Source organism: Crocodylus siamensis, chromosome 4 (genome assembly GCF_052110815.1).
Source record: "Crocodylus siamensis isolate JL-2025a chromosome 4, ASM5211081v1, whole genome shotgun sequence".
NCBI lineage: Eukaryota > Metazoa > Chordata > Crocodylia > Crocodylidae > Crocodylus > Crocodylus siamensis.
The window spans coordinates 718,634-732,585 of record NC_143398.1 but is presented as its reverse complement, the minus strand read 5'-3'; the positions used below and the strand labels follow the sequence as shown (position 1 = coordinate 732,585).

At 62.3% G+C, this 13,952-nt stretch overlaps 1 protein-coding gene across 1 annotated transcript; it reads right to left on the bottom strand.

The window, feature by feature from the left end:
• Window positions 1–258: 258 nt before the first annotated feature.
• Window positions 259–7,147, bottom strand: LOC149865312 (uncharacterized). Its single transcript, XM_090041299.1, has 9 exons — window positions 7,018–7,147; window positions 5,854–6,183; window positions 4,279–4,578; window positions 3,753–3,857; window positions 3,142–3,516; window positions 2,632–2,943; window positions 2,175–2,507; window positions 1,286–1,645; window positions 259–764 (listed from the first exon to the last, which is right to left on the bottom strand). The coding sequence occupies exons 1-9, from the start codon at window positions 7,100–7,102 to the stop codon at window positions 730–732; spliced, it is 2,235 nt and encodes a 744-aa protein (XP_089897425.1). The 5' UTR covers window positions 7,103–7,147; the 3' UTR covers window positions 259–729.
• Between the last annotated feature and the right edge of the window lie 6,805 nt (window positions 7,148–13,952).

Genomic DNA, 13,952 nt, shown 5'->3' with positions numbered 1-13,952 from the left:
GCGATGGGAGGCAGGAGGAAGCCTGCACGGGTCTGCACCTCTGCAGCCGCAGGCCGGCCCGTGTGTGCTCCCTGGTGCCTCCATCCCCTCCCCCTGCTCCGACCCCCGGAGCAAAGGGAAACGCTCGACAAACCACCACATCAGTGACCAGAGGGCTTCAAAACAGAGGAACATGTCCAGGGGAACCCAGATGTAGGGGAACTGTAGCTCTGCAGTGCAGGCATGCTTAAGCAAAGGCATTATGGACAGACAGATCAAGCCCTTTATATTAGAATACAAAATACTACAAAATAGATAATATTTTATATACCCACAGGTGGCTCCGCACAGAGGCTCTGGAGGCGTCAGCCCTGTTCAGTCTGCTTCCAAATCCACTCAGGGAAGCGGGCGATCGTCAGCGCTGTCATCTTTATTGTGGCAGCCCGGGGGCCACATGGGGCTGGGCCCCCAAGGACAGGGAGCGAGACACAACCCCACACTGCGGCTCCCACCCAGCCCCACCGCATAGGTGGAGGGAGGGACGCAGGAGCAGCCACCACCACCAGAGGCCTGGGGACGACATAGCCACGGCCCAGCCGCGTGCCACGAGACACAACCCTGCATTCCAGCCCCATCCCGATCCCCCAGCACAGCACAGCCCCATGGTGTGGCATCCCTAGTGTTCCCTGGGTCGGGGCGGAGATGTGGCGCTGGTGACACTGCCTCTGTCTTCGGCAGCCTCCTCCCTCCTCAACTGTTTGAGGCTTTGGTGGACTCTGCATGACCTAGAAAACAAGTGGGACGAGCCTGTGACTTGCATCCAGGGTGCGTGGGTCCAGTCCTCGGCAGGATTGGACCATCTGGATGTCTCCAGGCCCGGGGCAGTGTCACAGGCTGAACCATCCTGTGGGGGCACGGGTGGGGTGGGGACAGGGGGAGTGCAGGTGCCAGGCTGAAGCTGGCTCCCTGGGACGTGGGGTCTGCAGCTGGGAGACGGGATGGGAGCTGGGGAGTCAGTTCAGGGTTGGGAGCGTCCCCTGACACACACGTCACCGCTTGTGACTCTGGGCCATGACATGAGTCCGTGTTCCCCATCAGGCAGAGAGTGCTCGGTGTCATCCCCTGCCCTCCTGTGGTGACGGAGGGCATATCCCCAAACCCCCCAGAAATCGCCCCCCACTTCCTGACTACCGGGGGTGTGGGGTGGTCTGCCCAGACTGGGCTGTGACCCCGGTGCAGAGCGCAGCAGTCCCTGGGTGTCACCACCGCAGACTCGCTCCGTGCTGCCCAGCCCACATGCTCCTACCTTGGACCCGCAGCCGCCCGCTGGACCTGGACTTGGGCTCCTTCATGGCCTCATGCTGCACGCGGCACAGGTACTCCACCCCGTCGTCCTCGGGCCCCGTGGGGGGGAGGTGCAGCTCGGACACCACGCTGAAGGACTTCCCATCCGGCGCCCGGCTGGGGGCGGGGGTGTGGATCCTGTGGGGGTCTGAGCTCTCCAGGGGCCTGGGCTCCTTCTCTCCTGCTCCCTTTCGCAGCCAGGTCACCGCCAGGTCTCCGGGATAAAACCCCGAGATCAAGCACCGCAGGGTCTCCGGCTGCTCCAGGACTAGGGCCTGTGGGTGGGAGACCTCCCCCAGGTCTGGAGGGTGTGGACAGCAGGCTGCAACAGGTGGGGGTGGCGTGTCAGTGAGATGCCCCAGGGGCCGGATCTGCTTGGGGCTACGGGAATTCACCCCCACACACTGAACTGGCCCCTCTCCCTCACCCGCACCTTCCTCCCCACGGGGTTTGGCCAGGCTGCCCCAGGGCTGCACATTGCCCCCGCCCACAGCTGCCCCCACACCCGCACCCGGGGAGCAGCGGGACTGGGATTACCCCATGGGGCAGGGAAGAGGGGAGAAAGGAGCAGGGCCGTGGGAAGGAGCAGGATGTCCAGGTGCTGGACCCAGGGCTGCATCTTTCCCCCTGTCCTGCCAGAGTCCTTGTCCCGGGGGCTAAAACGGATTCCCAGGGAAGGCCTGGAGCAAGGGGTCAGGCAGGGCCAGGGGGTTATACCCCTCTGGGATGGGCCAGGGGACAGGCGGGTCTGCTCCCCTATGGACCCACCATGACCAGGACCAGAGCGGGGCCCACAACAAGGCCCCTTATCCCAGAACAGCCACCGGGCCTGTCCTCCCCCCACCGCTTACCGATGCTCCTTTCGATGGGGGTTTCCAGGGCGAGGTGTCCCACACGACAGATGTACTCTGCCCCCTTCTCCTCGGCTGTCAAGAGGATGAGTCTGGTCTCCTGCCGGAAGCTCTTCCCGTCCCGTGCCAGGACGGCCGTGCCGGGCTCCACCCTCCACTCAGCCGAGTCCCGCAGGATCACAGCAGTGGGCTCCCCCTTGCCCCTCCGCAGCCAGGTCACGCTCAGCTCCCCCGGGAAATGCCCCGCGATGCGGCAGCTCAGGGTGACTCCCTTCCCCGTGGCCACGGACTCAGTCTGGGAGATTTCGGACACGTCCGGGGGCCGCAGGAGCCCTGGGGAAGGGAAGAGGCAGAGGCAGGGACAGGCCCCGTCAGGGGAGCCGCGGCCCCTCACACCCCACCCAGACCCAACACCCCTGCAGCGGGGCTGGGACCCCCGGACACGGCCCCTCCTCACCCGCGGCCCTCAGGCTGAGCTCTCTCTCGCTCGGGGGCTCTCCGGGGCCGTGCTGGACGCACACTCGCACGCGCAGCTCCGGCCGGGTCAGGCTGCGGCTGGGCACTCTCCAGACGCTCGTCGCAGTGAACGTGCCGTCCGCGTTCTTGTCTATCTGCGCGGGGTCTGCCCCCCAGCTCCCGGCCCCGTCCCAGCCCCACTGGATCGGGGGCACCTCCCGGGGGTAGAAGTTGTGGAGCTGGACAGCAAATGGCACCTTGTCGCGGGGGTCCCACTCGGGCCACACCTGGATCTCCGACACCTGCGGCCGGGCTGGGGAGACAGCGGGGTGTTATCCTGGAGAATGCTGGGATCCTACCTGGGGGAGTGGATGTTTGGGCCAGGGACCTGCATGGAGCTGGATGAGGCCTGCACACCCCCAAGAGCTGACCAGTTCCCAGCTGCACCCTGCCCTGACAGAATCAGGCCCCGGCCGCCCCCGGAGGTGGCATCGGGGTGCTGGGCACTCACCCCACACCCGGATCTCTGGGGACACCCGCTCCTCTCGAATCCATTTGCCCTCGTGGAGGAAGACGCACCGGACCTGTGCCCCGTCGTCCTGCACCGTGGGGGTGAGGGTCAGGGAGGACGTGAGGCAGGTCCGGGCTCTCTCCTCTGTCACTCCCCAGCCCCGGGGGAGGGAGGGGATCAGGGGCTGATGCTCGGGGCTCTCTCGGTCCCCAGCGCTCTCAGGCACCGTCCTGTCCTTGCTGTGGATCCTCTCCCACGTCACGGCCACGTCCTCGGGGAACGTCCCCTCCATGGAGCAGCGCAGGGTCAGCTCCTGGCCCAGCAGGCACCGCGCCGGCACCTGCACCTCTGCGACATTGTAGGAGACCGTCCAGCCTGGGGGCCAAGCAACCAACACACAGGACACAGGTGAGGCTGGGATCATCTGGTGGATGCGTCCAGTCTGAGCCCGGGGTAGGGAACCGCAGGATGAAACCTGCCTGGGGAGAGCCAGTTCCCCCTGCGGGAATGGCCTCTCCAGCACCAAGTGTCCTTGCTCTTTCTGTGTCACCTCCCCTGTCTCTGGTCCATCCCCTCCCTGTGTGACCCCGCAGCCCAACTTCCCGCTCTACCTTTTTTTCTCTTCCTCCAGAAGTAAATGGCTGCAGCGGCCGCGGCTCCTGCTCCGATCAGGACCCCCAGGACGGCTCCGACAACAGCACCAGTCTGATCCGCTGCTGCGCTCGGTCGCCAGAGGAGAGAACAAGACAGAGCTCAGCTCGCAGCATCGCTCTGAAGGGAGCAGGGTCTTGCCCAAGACCCCCAAGCGAGTCCCAACCTGGAATCGCCCCCTCCCCTCTGGCTGCAGGTCTGGCACCTTTGTGCCCCAGCTGCTGCCCTCGCAGTCGTGGGCCAGGGTTTGCTGTGGGATGCTGGGGATCCCTGCGGCCACCCATGCACCGGGAATGCAGGGGCAGGGATGCAGCAGCCCGGGACGCCCCTCCAGGCCGGTGTTTTTATAATGGTCTTTATTGCTCTAGGTCCTCCAGGAGGGAAGGAGTATTACCGCTGCCTAATGCAGCCCCAGACCATGCTGGTCTGCATCTGAGCACTGCCTGCAGCTCTGTGCTACCTTGGGGAGGGGGCGAGGGACCTCACCTACGATGTCCAGGGGGACGTCCTCCTGTATCGGCTGCTCCAGAGCCTCGTGGCGGACGTGGCAGGAGAAGTCACTCCCCACGTCGCTGTGGGTGGGGGTGAAGGTGTAGGTCAGGGTGAGGTTGAAGGTCCCGTCTGGGTTCCTCTGTGGGCTGGAGCGGGTGAAGCCTTTCAGGACCTGCCCATCTCTCAGCCATGCCACGTCCACGTCCCCGGGGAAGAACCCCCCCACGTGGCACAGGAGGGAGGTCTCAGCATCAGCCACGACTGGTTTTCTCAAGATGGAGATGGTCGGGGCAGCTGGAAAACAGAGTCAGTGCGCTGTGTGCACTCTGTGGCAGGAAACCACCTTTGTTTCTCCCCAAAATCTCTGTGCTGTGACGATGTGATGAGGATGGGCCCAGCAGAGGAGGCACACTCTGACCCTACCTCTTCAGGGAACTGGACCTGGCTCCAGTCCTGAGGGAGGGGGAACCTACTCCCTCTGCTTATGGGACTGGTATCAGGTACCTGGGTGAGGGGCTTCTACCTGGGGGGCTAGAGTCTGCCTTGGCAACTGGTGATGGATTTCAAATTGGTTGGCCGACAGCCAACAGGAGCTGGCCTCCATTGGACCAGGGGTACAACAGCCTTGGGATGATGCTTGTGAGTAAGCTACTCGAGATCTGGGTAGATATCTAGCTGGCAGTAACTCAGAGGCGTGATCAAAAGCCTACCTCAGCCAGACTGCTTTGCTCGATGGTATTTCTATGATATCGGTCTATCTTGTACCCTAATTTTCACCCTACCCCTGTAATCTCCTTTGTGACCGGTGTAGGAGGCTTCTTGAGCAGTGGGTCTAAATTATGCCTAAGGGGCTCCTTAGGTCTGCAGACTAAGGGAGACTTTCCTTTTTGGCCTCTAACTTGGGGAAGTGCCCCAAGTGCCTGTACCGGGTCGAGTACCCGTAGGACTATTAGGCCTGTGTTTCCCCGAGGACACAGGGCTGAGACAGTCCATTCTCAGGGTGGTGGCAGCTACATTACCCCCAGGCTAGTGAGGGTGCTCCAGGAAGGTGGTCAGCCGGATGCGAGGCACCCCAGGGAGGCACTCGGAGCCTGGCAGATGGTCGGGCGCAGGGAGGTGGGCGGCTTAACACAGGTGCGCCCCCTACTGGCCCACCACACACCCCAGGGTGGGCCATGTGTCATTCCACCATCTGGGTAAGGCTGGCACTGACCCACTGAGGCCACGTGAGGTCTGGGCCCTGTGGGAGCCCCAATGCTGAAGGGACAGACCCCCCAGGCAGGCGTCACTGCCATCAGGACAGCACTGCCCGTCCCAGCACTGTAAGCCAGGCCGTCTGCCCATTGCATAAGGCTTCCCACTGCTCCTGGGGCGAGGCCAATGGCCCTGCCCATGGGTGGTGTTGAACATGACCACAAGAAAGAGTCCCCTGGGGCCTGAAGAGCATTGCTCATTCACCACCTCACCTAAACATGGTTCAGGTTTGTGGTTTTCATCTTTCCCACTCACCCGCCCACACCTGGTCCCAACCCAGCCACAACCACCCCGTGGTCCCTCTCCAGTCCTCACCAAGGGGGTGCAGGGTGGTCTCCCCATAGTGCTGCTGCGTTCCGTACCCCACAACACACTGGTACAAGCCCCCATCTGGCACGGTCACCGCGGCCAGGGACAGGGAGGCGTCTCCGCTCTCCAGCTCCTTCTCCGACGGCAGGCTGGCTCTGGGATGGTCTTGATTCCTGCCCCGGTCGTACCAGGCCACCTTGTCCTCCCAGAAATACCAAGTCACCCGCAGCACGTCCAGGGCCACTGGCCCCCCGACATCGAACCGGCACTGCAGCAGGACCCCCGAGCCCACGCGGGCCGTGGTGGAGGGCGCCGTGGTCACCTGCAGCTGGGAACCTGCCCAGGGGAGAGGAAGCAGCCGTGAGACCCTGGGCTGGACCGGCGCAGAAGGGAGGCTGCCCAGGACTGCACGGCCCGCCCAGGCCCCGGCTGCCCCCACACTTGCACCAGGGAGCAGGGCCACGGGAAGGAGCAGGGGGACCAGGGCTGCATCTTTCCCCTGTCCTCATAGAGTCCTTGGCCCTGAAGCTAAAATGGCTCCCCGGCTGCTCCTCCCTGCTTTCGCTTTCACTTGGGAAGGAGCCAGGCCCCAGCTGGGATCAACCCAAAGGGGCTCCATCCTGTGCCAGGAGCTGAAATGTGTCAGGGACGGGGCCCGGACCTCCCCACAGCCCCATGGCTTTGAGGAGCAGAGGGGAGAGTCAGCCTGGGGTCTCCCCTGTCCTGGGAGCAGGAGCCCGGGGCAGACTCGGGGCTGGGGGGCCCTCAGGATCTGGCCCCTTCTGCTTCCTGCCCGGGGGGCTGCTCCCAGGGCCCCAGGGCTCCCGACAGCCAGACCTGCAGCCCCGGGCAGGGGAAGGTGCACAGCAGGAGGGGCCGCGTGTGCTTGGGGTCGGGTCCATCAGCTCCTCCATGTCTGTGTCCTGGGACCCCCCGGGCACTGTGGAGGGGGTGTCCTCTGCTGCTGGCCTCCACATGCCTGGGTGCACTTGTACAGCCCACGTGTGACACGGCTGCCCTGGGCGGCACCAGAGGCAAACACGGGCCACCGGGATTTCTGCTTCAGGCGTGTTCACGAGGCGGCACCGGCTGCCCCTGCACCGGGGCTGGACACGGCCGCCACAGCCCGGCCCTGCCCCCTCGCCCCAGCAGAGCAGGGGTCGCACTCACCTGCTGCCCCCAGGACGAGCAGAGGCAGGAGCAGGCCCCCGAGGCGGGGAGCCCAGGCCTCCCTCCGTCCCCCCACAGCCGCCATCTCCTCTCCTGCGAGGCAGCGTGGGTCCCTGGGCCGTCGCTTTGTACTTTCACCTTCCCTGTGTGGGAGGGAGGAGCTGGGAGAAGGGGCCAAAGTGCAGCGCGAAGCCGGAGCTGCTCCTGCCCCACCCCACGGGGCTGCAGGAGCTGGGGCCAGCCCTGCCTGTGGCCCTGGGGAGAGCAGGGGAGGGTCGGCCCCGAGCTCTGCACGGCGTGAAGGCCCGTAGGGTAAGACTGGTCCTTGCTTGCACTACAAATAAACAAGACTCATGTGATTTCCCAGAACTAGAAATGACGCAGGTACAATTGTGGAGAGAGTCTTGCCAGGAGCTGTGACCGGCTGCGGCAGAGGCACCAAAGAGAAAGGCAGCGTCTGACTTTGGAGCGCAGGACTAAGCAGGTGCGGAGCCCCTCGCACGTACTGCGGTGCGCCCACTCCCTCGTGCTGCTCGGGGAAATCCTCTCTGCACCTGATTGCAGCACGGAGACATTTCCCAGCACAACGTGACCAGGAGCAATGCCCTGCGGCACTGACATGCTCCTGCACGCACACAGCACTCCTCTTTTCAGTCTTGCTTTGCTGCTTTCAAGGCAGCGTGGGCTGCGTGAGGAAAAGGCAGTCCTATGGTGCAATAATGCCATCTCAGGAGAGAGTCACTATTTCCACCTACTGATCCTCATGCTTGGGTCAGACAGGACCTCAACAGATCACCGAGTCCGAGCCCTGCCCCGGCAGGAAGGAGTGCTGGGCTCAGATGACCCCGACCACATTGCTGAAGACAGAGGGGATGACGTACAAACTCAAAATGAAGCCTTACACTTGTATATGGGGCAGGAGGTGGGAGTCCAGCGCCCCAGCTCGCGGTTCCCCGGGGGAGGAGCAGGGCCAGCCTCCCCCTCACGTCTCCCCACATGGAGCCCCCACCTGGGGCACCCACAGCCCAGCCCTGCGTGGGGCAAGGGCAGCGCTTGGGCCAGAGGGAAGCCGCAGCGGTGGCAGGGAGGGACCGGGACACGTGCACCCCCAGCCCGGGCTCCAGGGCAGGGGACTCCTGGGCTTGCCCATCTGCCCACCCGCCCCTCCTGTCCTTCCCCCGCTGGGTCAAGTCTGGCCTCACCCCACTTCCAGAGCGGGCCCGGGGCAACTGCTCTGAGCCGCTGTCCGTGTATTGCAGAAGCAGCCCCCAGCCTTGTCCGTGGAGCAGCACGGCAGTGCAGCAAACCTCTGCAGTGCTGGGCACAATCACTGTAGCCAGTGTGGGGTGACACACTTGATGTACAGCCTCCTGGGAATCAGGGTCATAGGCCAATGGGAAGGGACAAGTCCAGGTAAATCGGCATTCCCAGGAGAACAACACACACGTAGAGGGCAAGTGAAGAAGTAGTGGGCAAGTGAAAAAGTAGTCGTGCTCTGCTAGTAAGGGCAGTAACTCCTGCGATGGTGTCGACACGGAGTTCTGCCAGGGCCCCTGCCCGGGGGGCGCAGCCTTCCCGGGTCTTGTCCGAGGCCTCCACCCAGACGGAGCCCTCGGGGGGGCTGCCGTCCTCCAACCCCCTGGCCTGCGGGAACTGCCCGGCAAGGTCTGGGGGGGCAGGTACTGGGGACTCCTGCACCTGTCCTGTAGGTATCCGCCTTAGGACCCTGAAGGAACGGGTGCGGGGGCTCCTGGAGGAGGTTAGCAGGCTGAGGGGAATCCGCAAGGCAGAGGAGGAAATTGATAGGTATTTTCTTTCTCTGCAGGGTGGTACGACCGAGGAGAGGGCAGCCCGGGATGAGCCCTCCACTGCTGAGTGGCAGACGGTCTCCCGCGCCAGGGCTATTAACCATGTTGCGGCACCAGTTCCTCCTGTCCATCTGGAGAGCAGGTACGAGGCCCTGGCAGCCCTGGAGGAGGAGGGAGCAGTGGAAGATTCCAGGGAGGAGACTTTGTGCACACAATGTCCTGTGCGGGCAGCGGGAGTCAAGAGGCCTAAGAGGAGGAAGCGTCGCGTCATCGTGATTGGTGACTCCATCCTGAGAGGTACGGAGGGCCCCATCTGTCGCCAGGATCCCTCAGCACGTGAGGTCTACTGCCTGCCTGGAGTGAAGATTCAGGATGTGAAGGGGATGCTCCAGTCCATCATCCAGCCCACCGATTATTACCCCATGGTCCTTGTCCATGTGGGTACTAATGATGCGGCCAGGAGAGCCCCTGATCGCCTGATGGAGGACTACCATGCTCTGGGAGGCGTGCTGAGGGAGATGGGCGCACAGGCGGTCTTCTCTTCCATCCTGCCAGTGAGCGGTCGAGGCAGACGTCACGAGATGTGCATTGCGGAGACCAACTGGAGGCTACAGGAATGGTGCTTCGAGGCGGGCTTTGGCTTCCTCAGCCATGACCGGCACATCGTGATGAGAGACATGCTGGGATGGGATGGGCTCCACTTTTCCCCTAAAGGTAAGCGTGTGTTCTCTTCCAGGTTGGTGATCCTCCTTTGGCGGGCTTTAAACTAGGCTCGTCGGGGGAGGGGGAAGATGAGGGCGGAGGAGACGATGAACTACCAGGCCCAGCAACAGCCAGCGAGCCCAGACCAATGGTCAAAAGGGAGAAACAGGTAAGTGATGGGGGACGGGGCATTGCTGAGACTAGGGGGTCAGTGGGCACAACCGTTGGAGGCCTCAAATGCCTCTACACGAATGCTCGAAGTATGGGGAAGAAGCAGGAGGAACTCGCCCTCCTCCTAGCTGTCACCAGCCCTGACATAGTGGGGATCACAGAAACGTGGTGGGACTCATCGCATGACTGGGCGGTGAGTGTCAAGGGCTATAGGCTATACAGGAGGGACAGGATAGGAAGGAAAGGTGGGGGAGTAGCACTCTACATCAAGGAGGAATATACTTCCTCGTTAATTAGCAAGGGGGTAGAGGGGGGCACTCTGAGGTGCTCTGGGTTAGAGTAAAAGGCAGTCCAGGGGAGAGAGACTTAACGGTGGGAGTCTACTACAGACCTCCCAACCAGGGAGAAGAGCTCGACCAGGAATTCTTAGGTCAGCTCACAGAGGCAGTGAGGGCTAAGGATGTGGTCATCATGGGGGACCTGAACTTCCCAGACATCTGCTGGGAAGAGCAGTAAGCCAAGTCTGACCGCTCACGTCGGTTCTTAGCCAGAGTGCAGGACCTCCATCTAACCCAGGAGGTGCACAGCCCCACCAGGGGAGACGCCGTGCTGGACCTGGTGCTGGCCACGGGTGACGACCTGGTGAGGGGGCTGCGGGTGATGGGCCACCTGGGAGACAGTGATCATCGCTTGCTGGAATTCACCATCCAGTGTAAGGTGGCAAAGGGCTGCAGCAAGGCAACAGCCCTAGACTTTAGGAGGGCTGACTTCAACAAGCTAAGGAGGATCGTTGGGGAAGCGCTGAGGACCCAGAGGGGAAGGGAGCCAGATGTCCAAGGTGAGTGGTTGCTCCTTAAGGAGACGATCCTCCATGCCCAAAGGGAGGTAATCCCAACAAGGGTCAAAGGGAGCAGGAGGGCACATAAACCCCCATGGCTCACTAGGAGCATCCGGGAATGTCTCCTTGCTAAAAGGGCGGCATACACCCAGTGGAGGGATGGGGTCATCACCAAGAAGGACTATGTTACAGTCGCCTGAGGATGTAGGGGGGCAGTCAGGAAGGCCAAGGCAGAGATGGAGATAGGACTCGCTTCCCGGATTAAGGACAATAAGAAGTCCTTCTTCAAATACATAGGGGGTAAAAAGAGGGTCCCAGGTAATGTGGGGCCCCTGAAGGACACGATGGGCAACTTAGTCATCATGCCAGATGACAAAGCTAACATATTTAACGATTTCTTTGCCTCTGTCTTCCTAAGTAGGGACCAGTTCAGCCACCTCCCTGCTGGGCCCCCCCGGGCCCCGGGAGAGACACGCCTGGGCCAGGGGTTAGCGAGGAGTTAGTTAGGGTACTTCTGGAGAGGCTGGACGTGTTCAAGTCCGCTGGTCCGGACGATCTTCACCCTAGGGTTCTACAGGAACTGGCCGAGGTCATTGCGGGACCCCTGGCGCGGCTCTATGAGCACTCGTGGTGCTCTGGCAAGGTGCCGGAGGACTGGAAGAGGGCGAATGTGGTCCCTATCTTCAAAAAGGGAAAAAAAGAGGACCCGGGAAATTACAGGCCAGTTAGTCTTACCTCAATCCCGGGTAAGCTCTTTGAAAAAATTCTCCTGGCACACATCCAGGAGGGCCTTGCGGGGGAATGCATGCTCAGGGGCAACCAACACGGGTTCATCAGTGGCAGGTCTTGTCAGACCAACCTGGTGGCCTTTTACGATCAGGTCACCAAATCATTAGACGCAGGGGTTGCTGTGGATGTAGTCTTTCTGGACTTCCGGAAGGCTTTCGACACTGTCTCTCACCCTGTCCTCATCAAAAAGCTGGGAGACTGTGGTGTCGATGCCCATACGGTCAAATGGTTGGAGGGCCGCACCCAGAGGGTGGTAGTGGATGGGTTCTTCTCGACCTGGAAGGACGTGGGCAGTGGGGTCCCGCAGGGCTCGGTCCTCGGGCCCGCACCGTTCAACATCTTCATCAGTGACTTGGATGAGGGGGTAGAAAGCACCCTGTTCAAGTTTGCTGATGACACTAAGATGTGGGGGGATGTGGGTGCACTAGAAGGGTGCAATAGGCTACAAGCTGACCTTGACAGGTTGCAACGGTGGGCGGATGAGAATAGGATGGGGTTTAACACTGATAAGTGCAAGGTGTTGCACATGGGGAGGAAGAACCGGCACCACACTTACAGGTTGGGGAACTCCCCTCTTGCCAGCACGGAGACGGAAAAGGATCTTGGAGTCGTCATTGACTCCACGATGAACATGGGCCGGCAGTGTGGGGAGGCAGTCAAGAAGGCCAACCGTACCCTGTCATGCATCCACAGATGCATCTCGAGCAGGTCCAGGGAGGTGATCCTCCCCCTCTATGCGGCACTGGTCAGGCCGCAGCTGGAGTACTGCGTCCAGTTCTGGGCGCCACACTTCAAGAGGGACGTGGACGATAGGGAAAGAGTCCAGAGGAGGGCCACTCGTATGATCAGGGGTCAGCAGGGCAGGCCTTATGAGGAGAGGCTACGGGACCTGAACCTGTTTAGCCTCCACAAGAGAAGGTTAAGGGGGGACCTTGTGGCCTGCTACAAACTGGTCAGGGGGGATCAGCAGGTATTGGGGGAGTCCCTGTTCCCCTGTGCGCTGCCAGGAGTGACCAGGAATAACGGTCACAAGCTGGCGGAGGGTAAGTTTAGATTAGATATTAGGAGGCGCTACTTCACAGTCAGGGCGGCTAGGGCCTGGAACCAGCTTCCAGGGGAAGTGGTGCAGGCTCCTAGCCTGGGGATTTTTAAAAGGAAGTTAGATGAGCACCTTGCCGGGGTCATCTGACCCGGTGCTCTTTCCTGCCAAGGCAGGGGGTCGGACTAGATGATCTACCTAGGTCCCTTCCGACTCTAGCTACTATGAAACTATGAAACTATGGGCAGTACTGCTGGGGTGCACACATTCAGCACATAGGATCCCCTGCCCACCTCTGGACATGTCCCCACGAGCCAGCCTTTAGTGCAGAGTCACTTGGTGGAAGTGTGTAGGTCGGGGATCACGCGCAGGCGGTTTGTGGCTCCTCTGTGCTGAGCAGAGGCTCGCCGTCGTCACGGCTTTCACCCCTCACTGGGGAAACAAGAACATACGCTGGGACCGGCAGGAAGGTACCGCTCGGCTTTGCTCCACTCCTCACCATGCGACATCCCTGCAGGGAGAGAGCCTGGCACGGAACGGGTGGGAGTAGGGATGGGCTGGGGCTGAGCCGGGCACCACGCAGGCTCCTCCGGCTCAGGTACATGCTCTGCTCCCCAGCCGTGTCAGGCGAGCTTCGCCTTCAACCCCAATGGCATCATTCTGAGAGCCCAGAGCCAGACACATCTAGAGCCCATTCCCTGCAGAGCCAGACACAGCCCAGTCCTGGGTGAGGGGCACCGCTATGCTCTGGGGGCAGCAAGATGGATGAAGAGAGGCAAGGCATGGAGTGGGACGTGGGTGGGGGTGGTGGGGGTGCATGGCAGGACGCCTGGCTTCTCCCTGCTCTGGGGCGTGGGGGTGGGCTGCAGCACGCCCGACCTCCCCTGTGCTGCAGGAGGGACCCGGGCAGTGCAGGATGGAGGCACCCAGGCAGGATGGGGCTGTGGAGATGCTGCTGGGCGGGGGCACCAACTTCCCTACTGAGTTCAGGGCCTGGGGGGGAAGGGGGCTGGGGGCCGGGGGCTGGGTGCCTGGATTCTGTCCCCTCTCTCGGGGGTGAGAGCAGGGGCCTGGGAGCCTGGACACCTGGGATCTCTAGCCAGGGCTGTGCAGGGAGCAGACATCCTGCATCTTGCACAGAGACCAGAGCGGCCGAGACGTCGATGCAGACGACACGCTGTGCAGGAATGACTGTGGTATGAACTGGTAAGCCTGGGACTGGGGACCGGCAGGGCCAATGGTGCTGCTGGGCCTGGCCAGAGGGTCTTGCCCCTTCACTCAGGTCAGAGCATTAGGGCGAAAGGGAACATGCCCTCTGCTCAGGCTGGCCTGGCCTGGGTCTGGGCTCTTTCCTGCTGCTCCAACCCCTCCCTATGACCCCCGAATCCCCTGCAGCTGGATGCGGGTGGCCGCAGCCCCCCTGCTGTCCCCAGGCAAGGACGGGGGTGAGGCCTGGGGGTGACGGCAGCTGTAGGAGGTGGCTGGAGGGTGGGGGTGTCTGGGCTGCTGGGGGCAGATCCTGCTGCCTCACGTGGGGTTGGGCTGGACGTGCCCCTGCGGGTCCTTCCAGCCCCCAGCTCTGGGATTT

Excerpts from the sequence above, each read along its gene's own strand:
- LOC149865312 (XM_090041299.1), bottom strand. The coding sequence starts at position 7,102 with ATGGCGGCTGTGGGGGGACGGAGGGAGGCCTGGGCTCCCCGCCTCGGG. Across the intron at positions 3,858-4,278 it reads CGTCCCCCTGGACATCGTAG|CAGCGGATCAGACTGGTGCT; the intron begins GTGAGGTCCCTC and ends GACCGAGCGCAG. Across the intron at positions 2,944-3,141 it reads CCCAGAGATCCGGGTGTGGG|CCCGGCCGCAGGTGTCGGAG; the intron begins GTGAGTGCCCAG and ends CTGTCTCCCCAG.